Below are 22,559 nucleotides of genomic sequence, written 5' to 3'. Positions count from 1 at the left end.
TGCATACCTGTGTATGTGTACTTGTGTGCGTGCCTGTGTGTACCGGTGTGTGTACCTGTGTATGTGTACTTGTGTGTGTACCTGAGTGTGCGTGCCTGTGTGTACCTGTGTATCTGTGTGCAAACCTGTGTGTGTACCTGCATGCGTACCTGTGTATGTGTACTTGTGTGCATGCCTGTGTGTACCTGTGTGTGTACCTGTGTGTGTACCTGTGTATGTGTACTTGTGTGTGTACCTGTGTGTACCTGTGTGTGTACCTGCGTGCGTACCTGTGTATGTGTACTTGTGTGTGTACCTGAGTGTGCGTGCCTGTGTGTACCTGTGTATCTGTGTGCAAACCTGTGTGTGTACCTGTGTGTGCACCTGTGTATGTGTACTTGTGTGTGTACCTGAGTGTGCGTGCCTGTGTGTACCTGTGTATCTGTGTGCAAACCTGTGTGTGTACCTGTGTGTGCACCTCTGTGTGTACCTGTGTGTGCACCTCTGTGTGTACCTGTGTGTGTACCTGTGTGTGTGTCTTCTCCCTCCCACAGCAAGGGCTCTCCCTGAGGCTGTCTGACTCACTGCTGTGCTCCTTGCCCTGAACCTACCACAAGGCAGGAACCTGGTAAATGTTTAGTGAATGACTCCAGTATGCTCATTTCTCTTTAAATAATGAGCCGTGAGCCGCTTGAGGGCAGGAACCATGGCTTCTACCCCCTCAGAGCCCTCCTCTGGAACAAGGAATGGATGTTTGTTGAATGAATGAATGACCACAGCCCTCCTTCCCTAGCCCATCAATGGAACAAGAAAACACATGGTCCTTCCCACTCTACCATGAACCTCCTAAAGGACTGGCAGGGTCAGTTTTTGTGTACACTTCACCATGTTTTTATGCCTGCATTGAAAGGCAACTGATTTAGGTGTGCTGTATACCCAGGTGACCAACTTGTACCAGTTTTCCTGGGAATTTCCCAGTTTTAGCACAAAAAGTCCACTGTCCTAGGACCCCTGAGTCCCAGGCAAACCAGGAGGGAGGGTCACCCCATAGCAACCCCCTCTTCTCTCTGGGCCTCTCTTCTTCCTCACCTTCACACGAGAGGGCTGGATCTGGTCTTGTCTCTGTGTCTCTGATCTAAGATTTTAGGGATGGATCAGAGGGCCAGAGGCGAGCCAACAAAAGGAGAAAGAGTCAACTTGTGACTTTCCAAGAGATCTTTATTCTTTCTGAAGGACGTGGGGTCACACCGCCAGCCGGCCTGGCTCCTAGTGGCTCGCTATGGTCTGGAAAAAGGTGGGGAGGACAGGATGGTCTAGTTAGGGCAGGGTTCACGAGCCACATGGAGCTGGGTTTAGCTCCCATCCATGCTGTGTGACCCTGGGAGAGTGACGGGAACCCCCTGAGCCTGTGTCCTCGTCTGCATAGCTGGGGTCATGATGGACCTGACCTCGTGGGGTTCCCGATTAAACTATTCACTGAAGTTCTCCTCACAGTGCTTGGCACAAGGGCAAGTGGTTTGTTTTTTTTTTTGTTTTGGTTTTTTTGAGACAGAGTCTCGCTTTGTTGCCCAGGCTAGAGTGAGTGCCGTGGCGTCAGCCTAGCTCACAGCAACCTCAGACTCCTGGGCTCAAGCAATCCTCCTGCCTCAGCCTCCCGAGTAGCTGGGACTACAGGCATGAGCCACCATGCCCGGCTCATTTTTTCTATATATATTAGTTGGCCAATTAATTTCTTTCTATTTATAGTAGAGACAGGGTCTCCATATTGCTCAGGCTGGTTTCGAACTCCTGACCTTGAACAATCCGAAGGGCAAGTGGTCTGTGAGCCGTAGCTACAACTGAGAGCACAGACGCCACCGTCCCCAGACGCTGTCTGACCCCTCCCTTGCCTGGGCCCCGTCCCAGCTCTATCATACCTCATCCTTAGTGCTCACTAGTCACCTGTCCCCCCAGGCAGGCCCCATCTGCCATGTCTCTCTCCTCCATGACAAGAGAGGACGAGGTCAGAGGACACTGGATGAGGTGAGGAAGTTGGCAGCAGTTCCAAGCTCCACCCAGAAGCCACCACATTCTTGGGGCCCACGCTGTAGCAAGAAAACTCCCCAAATCCCCTGTGGAATGTCCCCAAGGGCTCCTCCACAACATGCTGACCCTCTAGAGTCCCTTGGGGTCCTCCCCAGGGTCTGCTCTTTCTCAGCCGTCCTCTGGTAGAAGGGCCACCACCTGGTCCCCCTCACCTCCTCGATCCAGTCAATGAAGGCTGACACACGCGTGAACACCGTGGGCTTTTTGAGGGTGTTGCAGCCTCGTGCAGAAACAAAGCTGGTCACACCATGGACCTCCCAGGTGCCATCTGTCGCAGGGCAGTTGAGGGGTCCTCCAGAGTCACCCTGCAAGTGCAGAGGTTGAGGGGCTGAGCCGTGTCTGAGCGTTAGGGGACTGGTTCTGAGCTTGAAGGATTTCAAGAATCCCTCACACTACTTGATCTCTCAGTCTCTGTTGATTTCATGATGGGGAACAACCTGCCCGGGAGCTGTGAGGACTGAATGGGAGGATGGACGGTCTTCGCATACCTGGGGACAGGACGCACCCGATACAGGCAGTTCCCATCATTGAACATTATGGTTCATACTTATTATACAATGATAGTATTCCTAATGAGTAATTATGACATCAGAACCACAGGGCTGACGTGACTTTAGAGGGCGTGGTCAGTGTCCTTGCCCCGTGTGTGAGGAAGCCCAAGGACCAGGGCAGGATCGTGACTAGTTCCAGCTCAAGCCAGTGTCCGAGCTGGGACTGGAATCCAGTGTTCTGAGTCCCAGGCCTGGCCTCTGTGTCTGGACTATGCTGACATCCCCCAAGTCCTGCCTGGCCTGGATGCTGAATGGAGCCAGCAGGCAAGGCATCTCCTCCACCTCCCGGCAAACGGCAGAGGCAGCCTGGGCCCTGCACCCCCCGGCACCAACCTGGGCAGGTAAGAGTGACTCACATTGCAGCCGGAGCGGATGTCCCCACCGGCACACACCATGGTCTTCCTCACACTGAAGCCCCACCAGGTCCACTGGGAGCAGTGCTCATAGTCCACCACGGGCAGCAGGGCCTGCTGCAGCTTGTCGGGGAGTGGCCCGTTGGCTGCGGGAGGAGACATCAGTCAGCAGGGTATCTAGGGGGGCACGGGTAGGAACCCAGAGAAAGGGGCATTCAAGGCTGTCAGCTCTTTTGTCCTTCTGGCGGTTACACGGTCCTGCATGCATTGAGCACCATTACATTACATCCCAAGCGCTGGCGCATGGGGGCACTAGAAAATGTCTAATAGAACATTCATCTGTAGGAGGATGGAAGAGAATTCTGCAGGTAGACAGAAATGGGAGAAAAGTCACCAAAACCAGTCCTCGTGTGACTTTCAACCCTGGCCACCAGGCCCTGTCTTTTGCCACTGTCCCTCAGGCCAGCTAGAGAGTCAGTACGTACTATAGAGACGGCCCCAGCCGGTGATGTAGCAGGGCTCCTCGTTGGGCAGGATGTCACCAGCCGGGGGGAGGGTGGCAACCTGGACAGCGTCTCCCAGCTGGGCGCTTTTCGAGAGCTTGATGAGGGCGATGTCATTGCTGGGGACGAGAGAAGAGTCTCAGGGCCTGGTCCTCCAGCTGGCCCAAGTCCAAGTGCCCCTTCCAGCCTTTGCTCCAGGCTGTTCCACCTCTGAGATGCCCCCGAGGCTCCTTTGCCTCCCAATCCATTTTTTCTTTAAGGGATTAGGGGAGGTAAGTGTCTCCCTGTGTTGTCCATACCTATCCCATACTCATGGCCTTAAGCAATCCTTCCACCTTGGCCTCCCAAAGTGCTGGGATTACAGGCATGAGCCATCGCACCCAGCCAAAGCCTACACTGCTACAGCACCCAGTATTGCCAAGCAGTGTCCCACGCAGGTACGACCCAACCCACCCCTGCTTAGCGAGATCGCTCGAGACTGGGCACGTTCAGGGTGGTGTGGCTGTAGAGCAAGTCCACTCCTAAGGCTCAGCGACTTTAACAAGCTCTTCCAGCCCCCTCACTCATGCTGACCCTTCACCTTCACAGTTGTCCTCTGCTTATACCCCACTGGGTCGCACAGTATCAGAATCACCTGGAGGGCGTGTTAGACACAGATTGCTGGGTCCCAGCCCAGAGCCGCTGATGCGGTGGGTGTGGACCGAGGCCCAAGAATCCACATTTCTAACCGGTTCCCAGGTGATGCTGATGCTGGGGGACACACTGTGAGAGCCAGTGCTGTCCTCATCTGCCAGCGTGTCACTCAGCCATTCCACCTGGGTCTCACTTTTCTCTCTCCTTCCCCAGCAGCCCTGTGGAGGTGGGTCGGGGTCTGGGTCTTTCCCTCTAGGGTGCATGTTCAGGGGTTTTGGACCCTTCTGTGACCCACTCACCCAAAAAAGATGAGTCGCTCAGACTTACAGTTTTGCCTACAATTGTCTTAAGTTGGTCTCCTTGACCTTCACCACCACCCAGGAAGCCCTGGTTCTTGGTCACCTTTCACAGATGGCAGAGCTGAGGGCCAGATAAAGCCAGTGACTTGTCCAGGCCACAAGAGGGTTAATGCCAGAGCCCGACTCTCAGGCCAGTGCTCCTCCATGCGCTGCCCCCACTGGCTGTCGAATAGAGCAGGCCTGGCCTTGGGAGACGGGTGCCAGAGGAGTGTTGGGCTCTGAACCAACTAGCCACGTGGCCTTGGGGGAGATCTTGGCCCCCTGGGTCCTGATGTCCCCTCTGGAGGGAGACTGGTTTGGTGTCAATGGTCCTTTTTTTCTTCTTTTTTTGATACAGAATGCTTCTCTGGTGCCTGGGCTGGAGTACAGTGGCAACAGCCTAGCTCACAGCGACCTCTAATCCTGGCTCAAGCAGTCCTCCCACCCCTGCCTCCCTAGTAGCTGGAACTACAGGAGCGAGCCACCAGGGTTGCCTAATTTTTTCTATTTTTCATAGAGATGGGCTATTACTCTTGCTCAGGCTGCACTTATACTCCTAACCTCAAGTGATTCTCCCCCCTTGGTCTCCCAGTGTGCTAGGATTACAGGCGTGAGCCACTGCGTCCACCCTGCCTAATGTCAATGGTCCTTAAAGGCTCTGCTGGCTCCAGCCCTCAATATGTGGGACCAGGACACAGGCTGCAGGACCCACACCACAGTCCCTGGCAGCATCCTCAGATTCGGCTGTGGTGAGGGCAGGACGAGTAGAGAAGGCAGGATCCGGGCCTGGGTATTCACTCACCCGCAGCTCACGCAGTTGGAGTTCCAGCCAGGGTGCACGAAGATGTCCTCATTGTTGATGGGGATCACCTGCTCGGAGCCCTCCTCCTCAGACTGGTCGTACTCGCCCAGCACCACCCGGTAGGTCAGGGAGCTCCTGCCGATAGAGAGGAGGTCAGTCTGGGTAACCTCCCTCACTCCTGTAGTCACCCAGTGTCCCCAGCTGCCTGGATCTCATGCAGGGACAGGGCAAGTGAGAGAACTCACGAGATGCAGTGACCCGCAGTCATGACCCAGTCCACGGCGATGAGGGTGCCGCCACAGGTGTGGTAGAAGGCTCCGTCACGCTCATACTGTAGGGAGATCTGGTGCCCGAGCACGAGAGAGCCTCAGTGGTCTGTACCCCACAGCTGTTTAGGTTGTGCACTGTACGACTCTAGTGAGTGCCATTCACACAGAAAACAGTGCCCTTCTGAAATGTGCAGTGCACAACCTGCACAACTGCCTGGGGTGGGCCTGCCATTTTTCCACTGGAATCACATCCTGATTCTCCAAAGCTTCCACACCCCAAGCCTGTGACCTCCAGGGCTTCCCACATTGTCTTCCCTCTAAAGCACCCCCAATGCTTGGGTCTCTTGAGAGCCCCAAGGCCCTCTGTGCTGTCAGGTCCCCGTTCTTCTGGACCTCGGATCTTTCCAGGGCTCTCGGGCCTCTGGAGCAGCACAGCTCACCCGAGTGCTTTGCCTGTTGTCCCAGTCCCTGCACCTTCTCGTGCTCAAACGCCCCCTCTAAGCCGGGGTGGCAAACTGTGGCCGTGGGCAGGCCTGGCTTGGGGTGTGTTTTAGCACATGAAGATCTCCTGGAACACAGTCACACCGCTCATTCCTGTGCAGCCTACGGCTGCCTTCGGGCTACAGTGGCGGGGTAGGTCATTGCCGTGGAAACCTGGTGGCCGGCAGCACCGAGAATATTTACTCTCCGGTCTTTACAGATGCTTCTGTAAAGCATCTGTAAAGAATCTGTAAAGCATCTGTAAAGCATATTGGATTGTGCTCGCTGGCCCATTCCAATAGAACCTTCTGGAATTATGGAAATGCTCGGTGTCTCTGCTGTTCTATATGGCATCCAGTAGCCACACGTGCCTACTTAGCATTTGAATTACGGCTAGCGCTGACAAATTGACTTTTTAACATTATTTAACTTAAATTAATTTAAATGTAATTAGCCACATGTGGCTAGTGGCTACTGTGTGACAGCATAGTAAGTCCAGCCCTCTGTGCTTCCCTCCACTGGCCTCTGCAAAGCCCTCAACCCCTTATTGCTGGCAGCACTGATGGCTCTGTTATTCAATTCAAGGGATCTAGAAATGAGTCCCTCAAAATCTCCCTCCGTAAACACAGTGCGTGAAATTCCACTATTGTGCCAACCCATTGAATTAAGCATTACCCTCACCCTAGATTCCACTGTTATTTTTATTTTTTAGAGACAAGAACTCACTCTGTTACCCAGGCTAGGGTTCAGTGGTGACATCATTACTCACAGCAACCTCAAACTGCAGGGCTCAAGTGATCCTTCCACCTCAGCCTCCCGAGTAGCTGGAAGTACACGTGTGCACAACCATATCCAGCTAATTTTTAAATTTTTGTAGACATGGGGTCTCACCGTGTTGCCTAGGCGTGTGTTGAACTCCTGGCCCTAAGGGATCCACCTGCCTCAGCCTCCCAGAGTGCTGGGATTATAGGCGTGAGCCACTGTGCCCAGCCCCAGGTTCCACTTTTAACTTGCAAACATCTCAGTGCAGACTACAGATAGCCAGGGCAAAACCTCCACGAACAGTAGGTTGGCCAGGGGTTTCCTAGCCTTGCAAGCTGAAATGGATATTGAAAAGGCAGCAATGATGCCAAGACCAGATCCCTTGCCATCCCAGCTAGGGGTCCAGTGTGCATGGTGGGAATTAGTGTAGCTGGCATTGCTCTTACCTGCCAGGGCCAGCTGTAGGGGACTGCATCCTCACCATTGACAACTCGGCTGCCGGGCTTGTAGGCAGGTTGGACATGGGCTGTGGCTACAAAGGAGAATAGAGGTGTCAATTAGCCACAAGGTCCCTCAAAAGGAAAGAGGAGGCCAGGGTCCCAGTCCTAGCTGTGGCACAAACTGGCTGTGTGACCTTGTGCAAGCCCCTTTCCCTCTCTGGACCTCAGGAGCCACAGATGGACAGTGAGCATTTGCACTAGGGCAGGGGTTTCCAGAGTCCCAGCAGTCCAAGGAGACAGATGAAAATGTGGCCTCCTTCCATGGGAGGATTGAGGAGGTGGATACACTTAGAACAGTGCCTGAACCCTCAAAAAGGGACAGCTGTTGTCATAACAGTGGAGGCTTTGAGGGAAGACTGCCTGGGGACAAAGTATAGCTCTGCCCTTTGTTCTAGAATGAGCTACTTGGCTGAAGGGTCAGTTTCCCCATCTCTAAAATGGGGACAATAATAGTGCTGACCTCAGGGATCGGTTGTGAGAATTCTTTTCTGTTGTTGTTGTTTTAGCGACAGGTGTTTGCTCTGCCACCTGGGCTAGAGAGCAGTGGTGTCATCACAGCTCACTGCAACCTCAACCTCCTGGGAAAGTCATTCTCCTATCTCAGCCTCCCAGATAGCTGGGGCTACAGGTACACAACATCATGTCTGGATAATTTACTTTTTTTTTTTTTTTTTTTTTGAGACAGAGTCTCACTCTGTTGCCCAGGCTAGGGTGCCATGACGTCAACCTAGCTCACACCAACCTCAAAGTCCTGGGCTGAAGTGATCCTCCTTCCTCAGCCTCCTGAGTAGCTAGGACAACAGGCATGCGCCACCATGCCCGGCTAATTTTTTCTATACATTTTTAGTTGTCCGGCTAATTTCTTTCTGTTTTTAGTAGAGATGGTGTCTCCCTCTTCTCAGGCTGGTCTCCAACTCCTAACCTTAAGTGATCCTCCAGCCTTGGCCTCCAAGAGTGCTAGGATTACAGGTGTGAGCCACCACGCCCGGCCTGGATAATTTTTTTCTAGTTTTTTAGAGAGAGGATCTCACTCTTGCTCAGGCTGATCTCGAACTCCTGTCCACAAGCAATACTCTCGCCTCGGCCTCCCTAAGTGCTAGAACTAGATGGGTTAGCGACCACACCCCGGCCAACATGAGACTAACAAAAAAACAAAAAACAAAAAAAGCCCTTAGCATTCTTCCTGGCATATAGTAAACACTCGATAAATGTTATCTATGACCATTATTGCCAGTCAAGGGAGGCTGCCTGGAGGAGGTGGCCCTGAGCTGGAATGTAATATGGAGAAAGACGAGCAATGAAATCGAACAAAAGACACAGAGCCAGGTGGGGTGGGGGTGTAAGAGGAGCGTTGGAGTGTGAAGCAAGCAGAACAGAGGACATTCCAACCCAAGCAGTCTAACCACAGAGCCCCAATTCTTAATCACGATATTTTGCTGGCTGCCCCAGCAAGCACTCCCACCACAGCCCTTTGGGTGCTCCCAGTGCGTCCTGAGCTGGTCCATGCACGGCTTCCCCCCTGCTCTCCTGCTCTGCACTGAGCCCACAGCCCCTGCAGTCTGCCCCAGCTACAAGCCGAGAGCCCTCCTACCCGACCAGGCGTTGGGTGTCACGGGACCCGGGGTGGGAGGTAGATTTCTGGAGTCCTAGCCCAGTGCACACAGCGAGCGCAGACGCAGGCTGGGGGCTTACCAAGAGCCACAGATAAGAGGGAGCTCAGCAGCCAGAGCATCGTGACCTCTGAGATGATAGAGTGACACAGAGTCTGGCGCTCTAATATAGGGCTGAAGACAGGCCAGGGGGTGGAGGGGGACTGGGCCCCTTCCCAGAACAGGTGGTGGAACACCAGGTCTCCCATGGATCAAGGCCACAGCTGCCACCCGCTGCAGGTGCAGGAGTGACAGCCAACGGAAGGACCCAGGGTTCCCTCCAACACGGGGCTGCACAGGTGGCAATGAAAGGCCAATGGATAAAGGCAGCAGGAAGGAAAGTTCCCGTGAGGACAAGAAGGCCTCTTTGAGAAAGACCATGGGTGCTGGAACTGGTCAGACCTGGGTTCAAATCCTGGTTCTGCTAAGAGGAAAGTTAATCCATAAATGAGGATCTACGGTTCGGCCGGGCCAGGTGGCTCACGCCCGCAATCCTAGCACTCTGGGAGGCCCAGGCAGGAGGATCCCTTGAGCTCAAGAGACCAGCCTGAGTGAGATAGAGACCCCATCTCTACAACAAGAGAAAGAATTAACTGGGCAACTAAAAAGAGAAAAAATTAGCCAGGTGTGGTGTGTGTCCCTGTAGTCCCAGTTACTTGGGAGGCTGAGGCAGGAGGATCACTTGAGCCCAGGAGTTTGAGGTTGCAGTGAGCCATGATGAGGCCACGGCCCTGCACTCTAGCCCAGACAACAGACCAAGACTCTTTCTCAAAATCGAAAACAAAAACCAAAACTACATTAAGTGCGGGGGGGAGTGGGGGAGGGAGTCACCCTTTAGTCATTTACAACACTTTAGAAAACATTGTAAGTAAAAAGCCTCATCTATAATCAGAGAAACAAAAATGACAGCTGTCTGTTACCTGATTCAGGTCCCATAATCACATGCCTCCCTTAAGGCTCAAAATACTTTAAAGTTCCAACAGCTTAGAGTTTGAATGACTTATTTTCACAGTCCCCAGCACTTAAAACTGACCTTGGATGTACACGGAGAGAACGAATGAACCAGCGGATGAATGAATGACTCAATGAATGCACAGAGAAGATTGAATTTTATGACGAAGCCAATCTGACAAAGACTACTAGGGACACAGCTGTAGTTGAGCAAAGTTAGGTTTATTATTGTGATGCAGCAAGGGAGCTGTGGGTGTCTCACCAAACAGAAGGAAAACAAGCTTATCATAGGATGTGGGGAAGGGCGGAATGTAGGTGAAATTGAAATCAAGCAGTGTTGATAGGCTCAGAGCAAACGTGGCTGAGTGTAGAGGGTTAACCTCTGCCTTGAGCTGAGTATCAAACTCATAGTCTTGTTGCCTTGGACACCATGAAGTAAAGATAAATACACACTGTTGTGTTAAAAAAAAAAATCCTTATCAGAAGCTCTGCACCTGGGTTGGAAATCCAGGCTGTTTCTCTGCGTCAAACCTGGCTCCAACCCCGCCAGACAAGAGTGGGACATTCCGTCCTTCCTGATGTGACTTCAAACGGAAAAGTTTCTGACAGTATCTGATTTTAGAGGACAAGGTTGCCCAGCACTATGTCTTTGGAGTTAATTGACACGAGAAGGTTCGGTGGACGCCCCTGTGATAGGAATAGGAATCCTCGGTGCCTTAATGATCAGGATGTGAGAGCCCTCGACAGCTCCAGCCTCCGCACCCCAGGGTGGCCCCAGCTCCCTGCGCCCACGTCCCTCTGGCCTCCGTGAGAACATCACACCGTGTCACCACCCCTGCTTGGGGGACCAGCGTCCCAGTTAGACTGTGGGCTGGGCAGAAGTTGGCTGGTCTTCCTCTCCCCCACGCCTCACGCAGGATACCGGCAGGTGCCCTGTCCCTGTGCTTTGAATCTGACTGTGGATCGGTTTTCTAAATGCAAAAAAAGAAACCAGAAGAAGTGGAAGGAATCACCGAAATGGCAGCTGCTGTGGGTTTTTTTAAAAATCTATTTCCCAAAGTGGAAATCTCTAAAATGTGGCCAGTGTAATATTAATATTCTAAAAAAAGAAAACAAAATGGATTTTTCTTTAAGACAGAGTCTTGTTTTATCACCAAGGCTACAGTGCCTCCAGGCCCGGCAGAAAATGGAATTGTTGACTTTTAGGAATAAAAGAATGACTGTTGACACTTTAATGATCTGAAAATGAGAATAAAGTTGTTGATATTGATTAAAAAGAGCGCATTGCAACACTGATTCTTTATTGTTTGTATTGTTTTTCCTTTTTTGAGACTGAGTCTTGCTCTGTCACCCCGGGTAGAGAGTGCAGTGGCATCGTCGTAGCTCACAGCAACCTCAAACTCCTGGGCTCAAGCGATCTGTTGGCCTCAGCTTCCCCAGTAGCAGGAACTAATGCACATGCCACCAAGCCTGGATAATTTTTCTATTTTTCGTACACATTGGTCTCCCTTTTGCTCAGGCTAATTTGGAACTCCTGGCCTGAAGAGATCCTCCTGCCTTGGCCTCCCAGAGTGTTAGGATTACTGGCCTCAGCCATGTCACTTGGCCTATTTTTTTTTTTTTTTATCATCTTTAAAATGACTTTAGCCCTAAACCTGGAGGACAATACCCTAATTATTTTTAAAAGGGATTGGAAGTATTGACATTATGCTTTTCCAAAAATGAGACTATTGATTTTTCATGATTTAGAAAACAAAAACAGGCCCATCTCAGTGGCTCGGAGACCAGCCTGAGCAAGACCGAGATCCCATCTCTACTGAAAATAGAAAAAATTAGCCAGCATGGTGGCACCACCTGTAGTGCCAGCTACTTAGGAGGCTGAGGCAGGAGGATCACTTCAGCCCTGGCCTTTGAAGTTGCTGTGGCATATGATGATGTCACTGAACTCTAGCTGGGGCAACAGAGGGAGACTGTGTGAAATTAAAAAAAAAAAAAGAAGAAGAAGGAAAGAAAACAAAAGAATAAAAATTGTTGGCTTTGACACTGTAATCATTAGTCAAAAAATTTATAGACTATATGGGTTTTAAAGGATATGAATTATTGAGACATGGAGATTTAAAAACAGGAAAATTGAGAAGATAAGAAATTTAGGGGTGGGGAGACACAATTAAAATTTTTTTAAAAAAATAAAAACAAGGCCGGGCGTGGTGGCTCACGCTTGTAATCCTAGCACTCTGGGAGGCTGAGGCGGGCGGATTGCTCAAGGTCAGGAGTTCAAAACCAGCCTGAGCGAGACCCCCGTCTCTACTATTAAAAAAAAATAGAAAGAAATCAATTGGCCAACTAATATATATATAGAAAAAATTAGCCGGGCATGGTGGCTTGTGCCTGTAGTCCCAGCAACTCGGGAGGCTGAGGCAGGAGGATCGCTTGAGCCCAGGAGTTTGAGGTTGCTGTGAGCTAGGCTGACGCCACGGCACTCACTCTAGCCTGGGCAACAAAGCGAGACTCTGTCTCAAAAAAAAATAAAAATAAAAAATAAATAAATAAATAAACACAGCATTCAATTGTTGGCTACCTTGTTGGCAGTTCCAGCAAGGTCTCCTGACTGTCTGCTACCTGTGTGTGGTGAGAACCGAGTCCTACCAGCTCCAGCCCCCCCTGAGGCTGGTCCAGGTCCCCGGGGGCCCACTGGCCAGCCAGGTTGTGGGAGTCCACACATCCCACCTCCCCTGACCCTGAAAAACTCTGGAGAATCATCCACGGGCCTTTCCCTGGCTCCCTGGGAGGAAGTGGACACTCAGCCCTTGCAACCCTGCTGTGCCTTGGCAGGGCCTGACAACTCCATGTCACCAGGTAGGTTCTGAGTCAATAAAAAGGGTTAAGGTATGTGAGTTTCTAGAACTTCCTCCCATCCCCCCCCCCCACTCCCCAGGAAGCAGAGGTCTCTGCTCTGCTTGACTCTGCTCCTTCCAGCCCTCACTCTGGCCTCCCCAGACCAGTTCTTGGGCTTTTGTAAGAGCCGCAGTGAGGGGAAGGGCTGGGGAAGAGTGTTGTGGGGAATGGTTGAGATGCCAGGGGTGGTTTTAGGAGAAAAATGTGAGGCAATTTGTAATATGTGGAGGCAGTGGATGGGAAAAGAAAAAAAGGGAATTTTAAGAAGGATTGCTGATACAGCTATTGTGGAGAGCAATATGGCAATTGATGAGGTTGACAATGACCACGCCCTCCCACTCAGCAACTCCAGTTCTTGGACTATACCTAGAGAAACTCTCACTCATGGCCACCTGGAGACATGTCCAAGGACACCCACTGAAGGCCTGTAACCACAAAAGAGTGGCCCTGTTCTAAATGGCCATGAACAGGGGATAACGGACAATAACTAGTGTTGTTAGACAACAGGCTACTCTGCAAACCAGCAGCCATGAGCTAGCGACATGTAAGCAGTGTGGCCAGACCTCAAAAACATAACGTTAAAGGGAAATAGCAGGTTGCAGGACAACCCACACGGCATGAAGCTGGGCATGTATTTTTTAAAAACAAAACAATGCATTTTATTATATGTGGGTGTTTATATTTATGATAAAAATATGACAGCACAGAGCAAAAGGACAAACACCAAACTCATTTTATCAGTCAGGATAGGTTAGGTCCTTGCTGCTGTAACAAACCACACTCAACATCTTAGTGGCTTGTGACAACAGAGTTTATTTCTTGGTTGTGTGACACATCCATCAGGGATTGCCAGAGGCTCCACTCCACATCTCCCACTCCGGGACCAGGCTGAGCAGCAGCCACCGGATGCCATGGCAGAGGGAATGACAGCTTGGCAAATTGCCCTGTCTCTCAAAGCTTCCCCTTGGCCCAAGCAAGCCCCATGGCCAAACCCAGCTTCCAGGGGGCAGGCAGGCGCTCACCTATTGTGTGCCCATAGGAATGCAGTAATGTCTGCTGCACAACCCCACACCCAGCATGTGTGGACCTTTAGGAAAAGTATTAAGGGGCCTCCACTTAACTGTAATTATTATTTTTAAAAATATGAAGGAAAATTGTGAAATGTGTTAATTCTGAAGGGAGGACACCTACCTGGGTGTTTGCTGTATTAGTCTTCACGTTTTCCCTCTTTTACTTGTAACTAAAAGTATAATTTTTAAAGGGAAGGTTGAAATGGAACATTGCTATTAAAAGTCATATACGTGTGTCCTTGCTGGGACCACGTTTCCTCTCACAGTGTGCGGGAGAAACTCGGTAAAGGGATGCATCAGTGTTATGTTGCTTCTGTCTGCCAGCAGCAGCCCTTTAGACTTCAGCAACACCTTGCTGGGCTCCAGCCTGGTGTCTGCCACTGTGTGTGCACCTGTGTATCTGTGTGTACCTGCGTGTGTACCTGTGTGTACCTACGTGCGTGCCTGCGTGCGTACCTGCGTGCATACCTGCGTGCGTACCTGTGTGTGTACCTGTATGTACCTGTATGCGTACCTGTATGTACCTGTGTGTGCATATCTGTGTGCGTACCTGTGTGTGGGCTTCTCCCTCCCACAGCAAGGGCTCTCCCTGAGGCTGTCTGACTCACTGCTGTGCTCCCCGCCCTGAACCTGCCACAAGGCAGGAACCTGGTAAATGTTTAGTGAATGACTCCAGTATGCTCCTTTCTCTTTAAATAATGAGCCACTTAAGGCAGGAACCACGTCTTCTGCCCCCTCTGAGCCCTCCTTAAACAAGGAGTGGATGCTTGTTGAATGAATGAACGAATGATCACAGCCCTCCTTCCCTAGCCCATCAATGGAAGAAGAGTAGAATGATCCTTCCCACTCTACCATGAACCTCCCAAGAGGTTAGTAGCGTCAGTTTTTCTGCACGTTTTACCATGGTTTTATGTCTGCATTGAAAGACAACTGATTTAGGTGTGCTGTATACCCAGGTGACCAACTTATACAAGTTTTCCTGGGATTTTCCCAGTTTTAGCACAAAAAGTCCACTATCCTAGGACCCCTGAGTCCCAGGCAAACCAGGAGGGAGGGTCACCCCATAGCAACCCCCTCTTCTCTCTGGGCCTCTCTTCTTCCTCACCTTCACATGAGAGGGCTGGATCTGGTCTTGTCTCTGTGTCTCTGATCTAAGATTTTAGGGATGGATCAGAGGGCCAGAGGCGAGCCGACGAAAGGAGAAAGAGTCAACTTGCAACTTTTCAAGAGATCTTTATTCTTTCTGAAGGATGCGGGGTCACACTGCCAGCCGGCCTGGCTCCTAGTGGCTCGCTATGGTCTGGAAAAAGGTGGGGAGGACAGGATGGTCTAGTTAGGGCAGGGTTCTCGAGCCACATGGAGCTGGGCTTATGTCCTAGCCCTGCTGGGAGACCCTGGGAGAGTGACAGGAACCCCCTGAGCCTGTGTCCTCGTCTGCATAGCTGGGGTCATGATGGACCTGACCTCGTGGGGTTCCCGATTAAACTATTCACTGAAGTTCTCCTCACGGTGCTCGGCACAAGGGCAAGTGGTCTGTGAGCTGAAGCTACGACTGAGAGCACAGACGCCATCGGCACTGTCTGACCCATCCCTGGGTCTGGACCCCGTCCCGGCGCTATCACACCTCCTCCTTGGTGCTCACTAGTCACCTGTCCCCCCAGGCAGGCCCCGTCTGCCATGTCTCTCTCCTCCATGACAACAGAGGACGAGGTCAGAGGACACTGGATGAGATGAGGAAGTTGGCAGCAGTTCCAGGCTCCACCCAGAAGCCACCACGTTCTTGGGCCATGCTGTAGCAGGAAACCTCCCCAAACCCCCTGTGGAATGTCCCCAAGGGCCTCTCCACAACTTGCTGACCCTCTAGAGTCCCTTGGGGTCCTCCCCAGGGACTGCTGTTTCTCACCCATCCCCTGGTAGAAGGGCCACCACCCTGTCCCCGTCACCTCCTCGATCCAGTCAATGAAGGCCGACACTCGCGTGAACACCGTGGGCTTTTTGAGGGTGTTGCAGCCTCGGGAGGAAACAAAGCTGGTCACGCCATGGACCTCCCAGGTGCCATCTGTCGCAGGGCAGTTGAGGGGTCCTCCAGAGTCACCCTGCAAATGCAGAGGTTGAGGGGCTGAGTCATTCTGAGCATTAGGGTTCTGAGCTTTAGGGACTCAATGGTTCTGAGCTTTATTTTTGAGAGACCCCCATGTTACTTGATCTCTCAGACTCAGTTGTTCTTTCATGATGGGGAACAACCTGCCCAGGACCTGTGGGGACTGAATGGGAGGATGGACGGTCTTCGCATACCTGGCGACAGGACGCACCCGATACAGGTAGTCCCCGTCATTGACACCATGTCAGTTACTAACATTATGGTTCATACTCACTTATTATACAATGATCGTATTCCTAATGAGTAATTATGACGTCAGAACCACAGGGCTGACGTGACTTTAGAGGGCGTGGCCAGTGTCCTTGCCCTGTGTATGGGGAAGCCCGAGGACTAGAGCAGGATTGTGACTTGTTCCAGCTCAAGCCAGTGTGCGAGCTGGGACTGGAATCCAGGGCCCTGAGTCCCAGGCCTGGCCTCTGTGTCCGGACTATGCTGATGTCCCCCAAATCCTGCCTGGCCTGGAGGCTGAATGGAGTCAGCAGGCAAGGCACCTCCTCCACCTCCCGGCAAACGGCAGAGGCAGCCCGGGCCCTGCACCCCCGGCACCACCTGGGCAGGTAAGAGTGACTCACATTGCAGCCGGAGCGGACATCCCCACCAGCACACACCATGGTCTTCCTCACGCTTGAGCCCCACCAGTCCGACTGGGAGCAGTGCTCATAGTCCACCACGGGCATCACGGCCTGCTGCAGCTTGCTCGAGAGTGGCCCGTTGGCTGTGGGAGCAGAGAGCACTGAGCAGGGGGTCTGCGGTGCAATGAGAGGAGCCCCATAAAATGGGGCTTTCAAGGCTGACAGCTCTTCCCTACTTGTGCCAGTTACGTGGTCCTACATGCATTGAGCACCCTTACATCCAGCCCCTGGCGCACGGAGGCACTAAGAAATATCTAATGGAACATTCATGTTTAGGAGGATGGAAGAGATGGCTGCAGGTGGACAGAAATGAGAGAAAGCAGAAGCAGTCCTGGTGTGACCTTTAACCCCAGCCCCCAGGCCATGTTTTATTGCCCATGTCCCTTTGTTTACCTAAAGGAGTCAGTACTTACTATAGAGACGGCCCCAGCCACTGATGTAGCAGGGCTCCTCGTTGGGCAGGATGTCACCAGCCGGGGGGAGGACAGCAACCTGGACAGCGCCTCCCAGCTGGGCGCTTTTCGAGAGTTTGATGAGGGCGATGTCATTGCTGGGGACGAGAGAAGAGTCTCAGGGCCTGGTCCTCCAGCTGGCCCAAGTCCAAGTGCCCCTTCCAGCCTTTGCTCCAGGCTGTTCCACCTCTGAGATGCCCTGAGGCTCCTTTGCCTCCCAATCCATTTTTTTTTGAGAGATGGGGGAGGGGGTCTCATTATGTTGCCCTGGCTGGTTTTGAACTCCTGGCCTTAAGCAATCCTTCCACCTTGGCCTCCCAAACAGCTGCGATTACAGACATGAGCCACCGCACCCAGCCAAAGCCTACACTGCTACAGCACCTGGTATTGCCAAGCAGTGTCCCACGCAGGTACGACCCAACCCGCCCCTGCTTAGCGAGATCGCTCGAGACTGGGCACGTTCAGGGTGGTGTGGCTGTAGAGCAAGTCCACTCCTAAGGCTCAGCGACTTTAACAAGCTCTTCCAGCCCCTTCACTCATGCTGACCCTTCACCTTCACAGTTGTCCTCTGCTTATACCCCACTGGGTCGCACAGTATCAGATCACCTGGAGGGCATGTTAGACACAGATTGCTGGGTCCCAGCCCAGAGCCGCTGATGCGGTGGGTGCGGACTGAGGCCCAAGAATCCACATTTCTAACCTGTTCCCAGGTGACGCTGATGCTGGGGGCCACACTGTGAGAGCCAGTGCTGTCCTCATCTGCCAGCGTGTCACTCAGCCATTCCACCTGGGTCTCACTTTTCTCTCTCCTTCCCCAGCAGCCCTGTGGAGGTGGGTCGGGGTCTGGGTCTTTCCCTCTAGGGTGCATGTTCAGGGGTTTTGGACCCTTCTGTGACCCACTCACCCAAAAAAGATGAGTCGCTCAGACTTACAGTTTTGCCTACAATTGTCTTAAGTTTGTCTCCTTGACCTTCACCACCACCCAGGAAGCCCTGGTTCATGATCACCTTTCACAAATGGCAGGGCCATTTATCTGAGGGCCAGATAAAGCCAGTGACTTGTCCAGGCCACAAGAGGGTTAATGCCGGAGCCCGACTCTCAGGCCAGTGCTCCTCCATGCGCTGCCCCCACTGGCTGTCGAATGGAGCAGCCCTGGCCTTGGGGGACGGGTGCCAGAGGAGTGTTGGGCTCTGAAGCCAACTAGCCATGTGGCCTTCAGGGAGATCTTGCCCATCCCTAGAGCCTGCTGTCCCCTCTGGAGGGAGACATGTTTGGTGCCCATGGTCTGTAAAGGCTCTGCTGGCTCCAGCCCTCCGAATGTGTGGGACTAGGACACAGGCTGCAGGACCCACACCACAGTCCCTGGCAGCCTCCTCGGATTTGGCTGTGGTGAGGGCAGGACGAATAGAGAAGGCAGGATCCGGGCCTGGGTGTTCACTCACCCGCAGCTCAAGCAGTTGGAGTTCCACCTGGGGTGCACGAAGATGTCCTCATTGTTGATGGGGATCACCTGCTCAGTCCCCTCCACCACGGACCGGTCGTACTCGCCCAGCACCACCCGGTAAGTCCGGCCGCTCCTGCCGGTAGCCGGGAGGTCAGACTGGGTAACCGCCCTCACTCCTGCAGTCACCCAGTGTCCCCTGCTGCCTGGGTCCCATGCAGGGACGGGGCAAGTGAGAGAACTCACGAGATGCAGTGACCCGCAGTCATGACCCAGTCCACCGCGATGAGGGTGCCGCCACAGGTGTGGTAGAAGGCTCCGTCACGCTCATACTGTAGGGAGATCTGGTGCCCAAGCACGAGAGAGCCTCAGTGGTCTGTACCCCACAGCTGTTTAGGTTGTGCACTGTACGACTCTAGTGAGTGCCATTCACACAGAAAACAGTGCCCTTCTGAAATGTGCAGTGCACAACCTGCACAACTGCCTGGGGTGGGCCTGCCATGTTTCCACTGGAATCACATCCTGATTCTCCAAAGCTTCCACACCCCAAGCCTGTGACCTCCAGGGCTTCCCACATTGTCTTCCCTCTAAAGCACCCCCAATCCTTGGGTCTCTTGAGAGCCCCAAGGCCCTCTGTGCTGTCAGGTCCCCGTTCTTCTGGACCTCGGATCTTTCCAGGGCTCTCGGGCCTCTGGAGCAGCACAGCTCACCCGAGTGCTTTGCCTCTCGTCCCAGTCCCTGCACCTTCTCGTGCTCAAACGCTCCCTCTAAGCCGGGGTGGCAAACTGTGGCCGTGGGCAGACCTGGCTTGGGGTGTGTTTTAGCACACGAAGGTCTCCTGGAACTCAGTCACACCGCTCATTCCTGTGCAGCCTACGGCTGCTTTCGCGCTACAGTGGCGGGGTAGGTCATTGCCATGGAAACCTGGTGGCCGTCAGCACGGAGAATATTTACTCTCCGATCTTTACAGATGCTTCTGTAAAGCATCTGTAAAGCATATTGGATTGGGCTCGCTGGCCCAATCCAATCGAACCTTCTGGGATTATGGAAATGCTCCATATCTTTGCTGTTCTATATGGCATCCAGTAGCCACACGTGCCTACTGAGCATTTGAATTACAGCTAGTGCTGACAAATTAACTTTTTAACATTATTTAACTTAAATTAATTTAAACTTAATTAGCCACTTGTGGCTAATGGCTACTGTGCGACAGTATGGCAAGTCCAGCCCTCTGCGCTTCCCTCCACTGGGCTCTGCAAAGCCCTCAACCCCTTATTGCTGGAAGCACTGATGGCTCTGTCATTCAATTCAAGGGATCTAGAAATGAGTCCCTCAAAATCTCCCTCCGTAAACACAGTGCCTGATATTCCACTATTGTGCCAATCCCTTGAATTACCTTCACCCTAGACTCCACTGTTATTTTCATTTTTCTTAGAGATAGGGTCTCACTCTTTCACCTGAATTAGAGTTCAGTGGTGCCATCATAGCTCATAGCAACCTCAAACTCCAGGGCTCAGGTGATCCTCCTGCCTCAGACTCTCAAGTAGTCGGGACTACAGGCATGAGCCACCATATCCAGCTAATTTTTAAATTTTGTGGAGATAGGGTCCTGCCACATTGCCTATGCTGGTCTTGAACTCCTGGCCCCAAACTATTCTCCTGCCTCAGCCTCCCAAAGTGTAGGGAGTACAGGCGCGAGCCACCACACCCTGGTTCCACTTTTAACTTGCAAACTGCACAGTGAGGACTACAGATGGACAGGGCAAAACCTCCAGGAGAAGTAGGTTGGTCAAGGGTTTCCTGGCCTTGGAAGCTAAAGTGGCTATTGCAAAGGCAGCAATGGTGTCCAGACCAGATCCCTTGCCATCCCAGCTTGGGGTCCAGATCGCATGGTGGGAATTAGTGCCCTGGCATTGCTCTTACCTGCCAGGGCCAGCTGTAGGGGACTGCATCCTCACCATTGACAACTCGGCTGCCGGGCCTATAGGCAGTTTGGACATGGGCTGTGGCTACAAGGGAGAGTAGAGGTGTCGATTAGGCAGGAGGTCCCCGAAAGGAAAGAGAACGCCAGGGTCCCAGTCCTAGCTATGGCACAAACTGGCTGTGTGACCCTGTGCAAGCCCCTTTCCCTCTCTGGACCTCAGGAGCCACAGATGGACAGTGAGCATTTGCACTAGGGCAGGGGTTTCCAGAGTCCCAGCAGTCCAGGGAGACAGATGAAAATGTGGCCTCCTTCCATGGGAGGATTGAGGAGGTGGATACACTTAGAACAGTGCCTGAACCCTCAAAAAGGGACAGCTGTTGTCACAAAGAGTGGAGGCTTTGAGGGAAGACTGCCTGGGGACAAAGTGTAGCTCTGCCCTTTGTTCTAGGATGAGCTACTTGGCTGAAGGGTCAGTTTCCCCATCTCTAAAATGGGGACAATAATAGTGCTGACCTCAGGGATCAGTTATGAGAATTCCCTTTTTTGTTGAGATAGTATCTCTCTCTGTGTCACCTGGGCTAGAGTGCAGTGGTGTCATCATAGATCACTGCAACCTCAAACTCCTGGGCAAGGGATTCTCTTGCCTCAGCCTTCTAACTAGCTGGGACTACAGGTACACCCCACCATGCCTGGCTAATATTTTTCTATTTTTCTTAGAGACAGATCTTGCTCTTGCTTAGGCTGGTTACAAACTCCTGGCCCCAAGTGGTCATCCCACTTTTGCCTCGCAAAGTGCTAGAATGACAGGTATGAGCCACCACACCTGGCCCAACATTAGATTAAAATAATAATAATAATAATAATAAAACCTTGACATTCTTTCTGGTACATAGTAAATACTTGATAAGTGTTATCAGTAACCAAATGTTATCTGCCAGTCATGGGAGTCTGCTTGGAGGAGGTGGCCCTGAGCTGGAATGTAATATGGAGAAAGTCCAGGAATAGACTAGATCTATAGACACAGAGCCAGGTGGGGTGGGGGTGTCAGAGGAGCGTTGGAGTGTGAAGCAAGCAGAAGAGAGGACATTCCAACCCAAGAAGTCTAACCACAGAGCCCCAATTCTTAACCACCATACTTTGCTGGCTGCCCCAGTGAGCACTCCCGCCACAGCCCTTTGGGTGCTCCCAGTGCGTCCTGAGCTGGTCCATGCACGGCTTCCCCCCTGCTCTCCTGCTCTGCACCGAGCCCACAGCCCCTGCAGTCTGCCCCTGCAGTCTGCCCCAGCTACAAGCTGAGAGCCCTCCTACCCGACCAGGCGTTGGGTGTCACGGGACCCAGGGTGGGAGGTAGATTTCTGGAGTCCTAGCCCAGTGCACACAGGGAGCGCAGACGCAGGCTGGGGGCTTACCAAGAGCCACAGATAAGAGGGAGCTCAGCAGCCAGAGCATCGTGACCTCTGAGATGATAGAGTGACGCAGAGCCTGGGGCTCTAATATAGAGCTGAAGACAGGCCAGGGGGTACGGTGTGGGGACTGGGCCCCTTCCCAGAACAGGTGGTGGAACACCAGGTCTCCCATGGATCAAGGCCACAGCTGCCACCTGCTGCAGGTGCAGGAGTGACAGCCAACGGAAGGACCCAGGGTTCCCTCCAACATGTGGCTGCACAGGTGGCACTGAAAGGCCAACTGATAATGGGAACAGGAAGGAAAGTTCACGTGAGGTCAAGAAGATCTCTTTGAGAAAGACCATGGGTGCTGGAACTCATCAGACCTGGGTTCAAATCCTGGTTCTGCCACCTCCAAGCTCTGTGACCTTGGGCACATGGCCTAACCTCTGTGAGCCTCAGGTTTCTCATCTCTAACATGGAATCATTGTTAGTAGCCACCGCCATGGAAAACTTGTGTTGAGCACTTTCTCTCTGTGCATCAGGCGCTGCTGTGGGGAGGGCAGCTACGAGAAATGCAGGTCCCAGCCCCCCTAGAGCTTCAGTCTAGTCGGGGAGACAATGACACATCTACACACATAAATAAAGCCTATTTCCGGTTGTGGTGGCAGGTGCTATGAAGAGAATGGACCGTGGGTGATTGGGGTGGGAATGGGAGTCTCTCCTTTAGTTGGGGGCCAGGGA

At 52.5% G+C, this 22,559-nt stretch overlaps 2 protein-coding genes across 2 annotated transcripts; both read right to left on the bottom strand.

The window, feature by feature from the left end:
* Positions 1-1,176: 1,176 nt before the first annotated feature.
* Positions 1,177-9,051, bottom strand: LOC105873633 (proproteinase E-like). Its single transcript, XM_075994837.1, has 8 exons — positions 8,948-9,051; positions 7,202-7,287; positions 5,490-5,587; positions 5,245-5,379; positions 3,454-3,590; positions 2,972-3,114; positions 2,217-2,369; positions 1,177-1,263 (listed from the first exon to the last, which is right to left on the bottom strand). The coding sequence occupies exons 1-8, from the start codon at positions 8,985-8,987 to the stop codon at positions 1,246-1,248; spliced, it is 810 nt and encodes a 269-aa protein (XP_075850952.1). The 5' UTR covers positions 8,988-9,051; the 3' UTR covers positions 1,177-1,245.
* A 5,986-nt stretch (positions 9,052-15,037) lies between these two features.
* Positions 15,038-21,916, bottom strand: LOC105873612 (proproteinase E-like). Its single transcript, XM_075994838.1, has 8 exons — positions 21,840-21,916; positions 20,430-20,515; positions 18,753-18,850; positions 18,508-18,642; positions 17,027-17,163; positions 16,554-16,696; positions 15,764-15,916; positions 15,038-15,120 (listed from the first exon to the last, which is right to left on the bottom strand). The coding sequence occupies exons 1-8, from the start codon at positions 21,877-21,879 to the stop codon at positions 15,103-15,105; spliced, it is 810 nt and encodes a 269-aa protein (XP_075850953.1). The 5' UTR covers positions 21,880-21,916; the 3' UTR covers positions 15,038-15,102.
* Positions 21,917-22,559: the final 643 nt, after the last annotated feature.

This window comes from Microcebus murinus, chromosome 2 (genome assembly GCF_040939455.1).
Source record: "Microcebus murinus isolate Inina chromosome 2, M.murinus_Inina_mat1.0, whole genome shotgun sequence".
Lineage (NCBI taxonomy): Eukaryota > Metazoa > Chordata > Mammalia > Primates > Cheirogaleidae > Microcebus > Microcebus murinus.
Note: the sequence above shows the minus strand (reverse complement) of the source record. Positions and strands in the feature narration are given on the sequence as shown.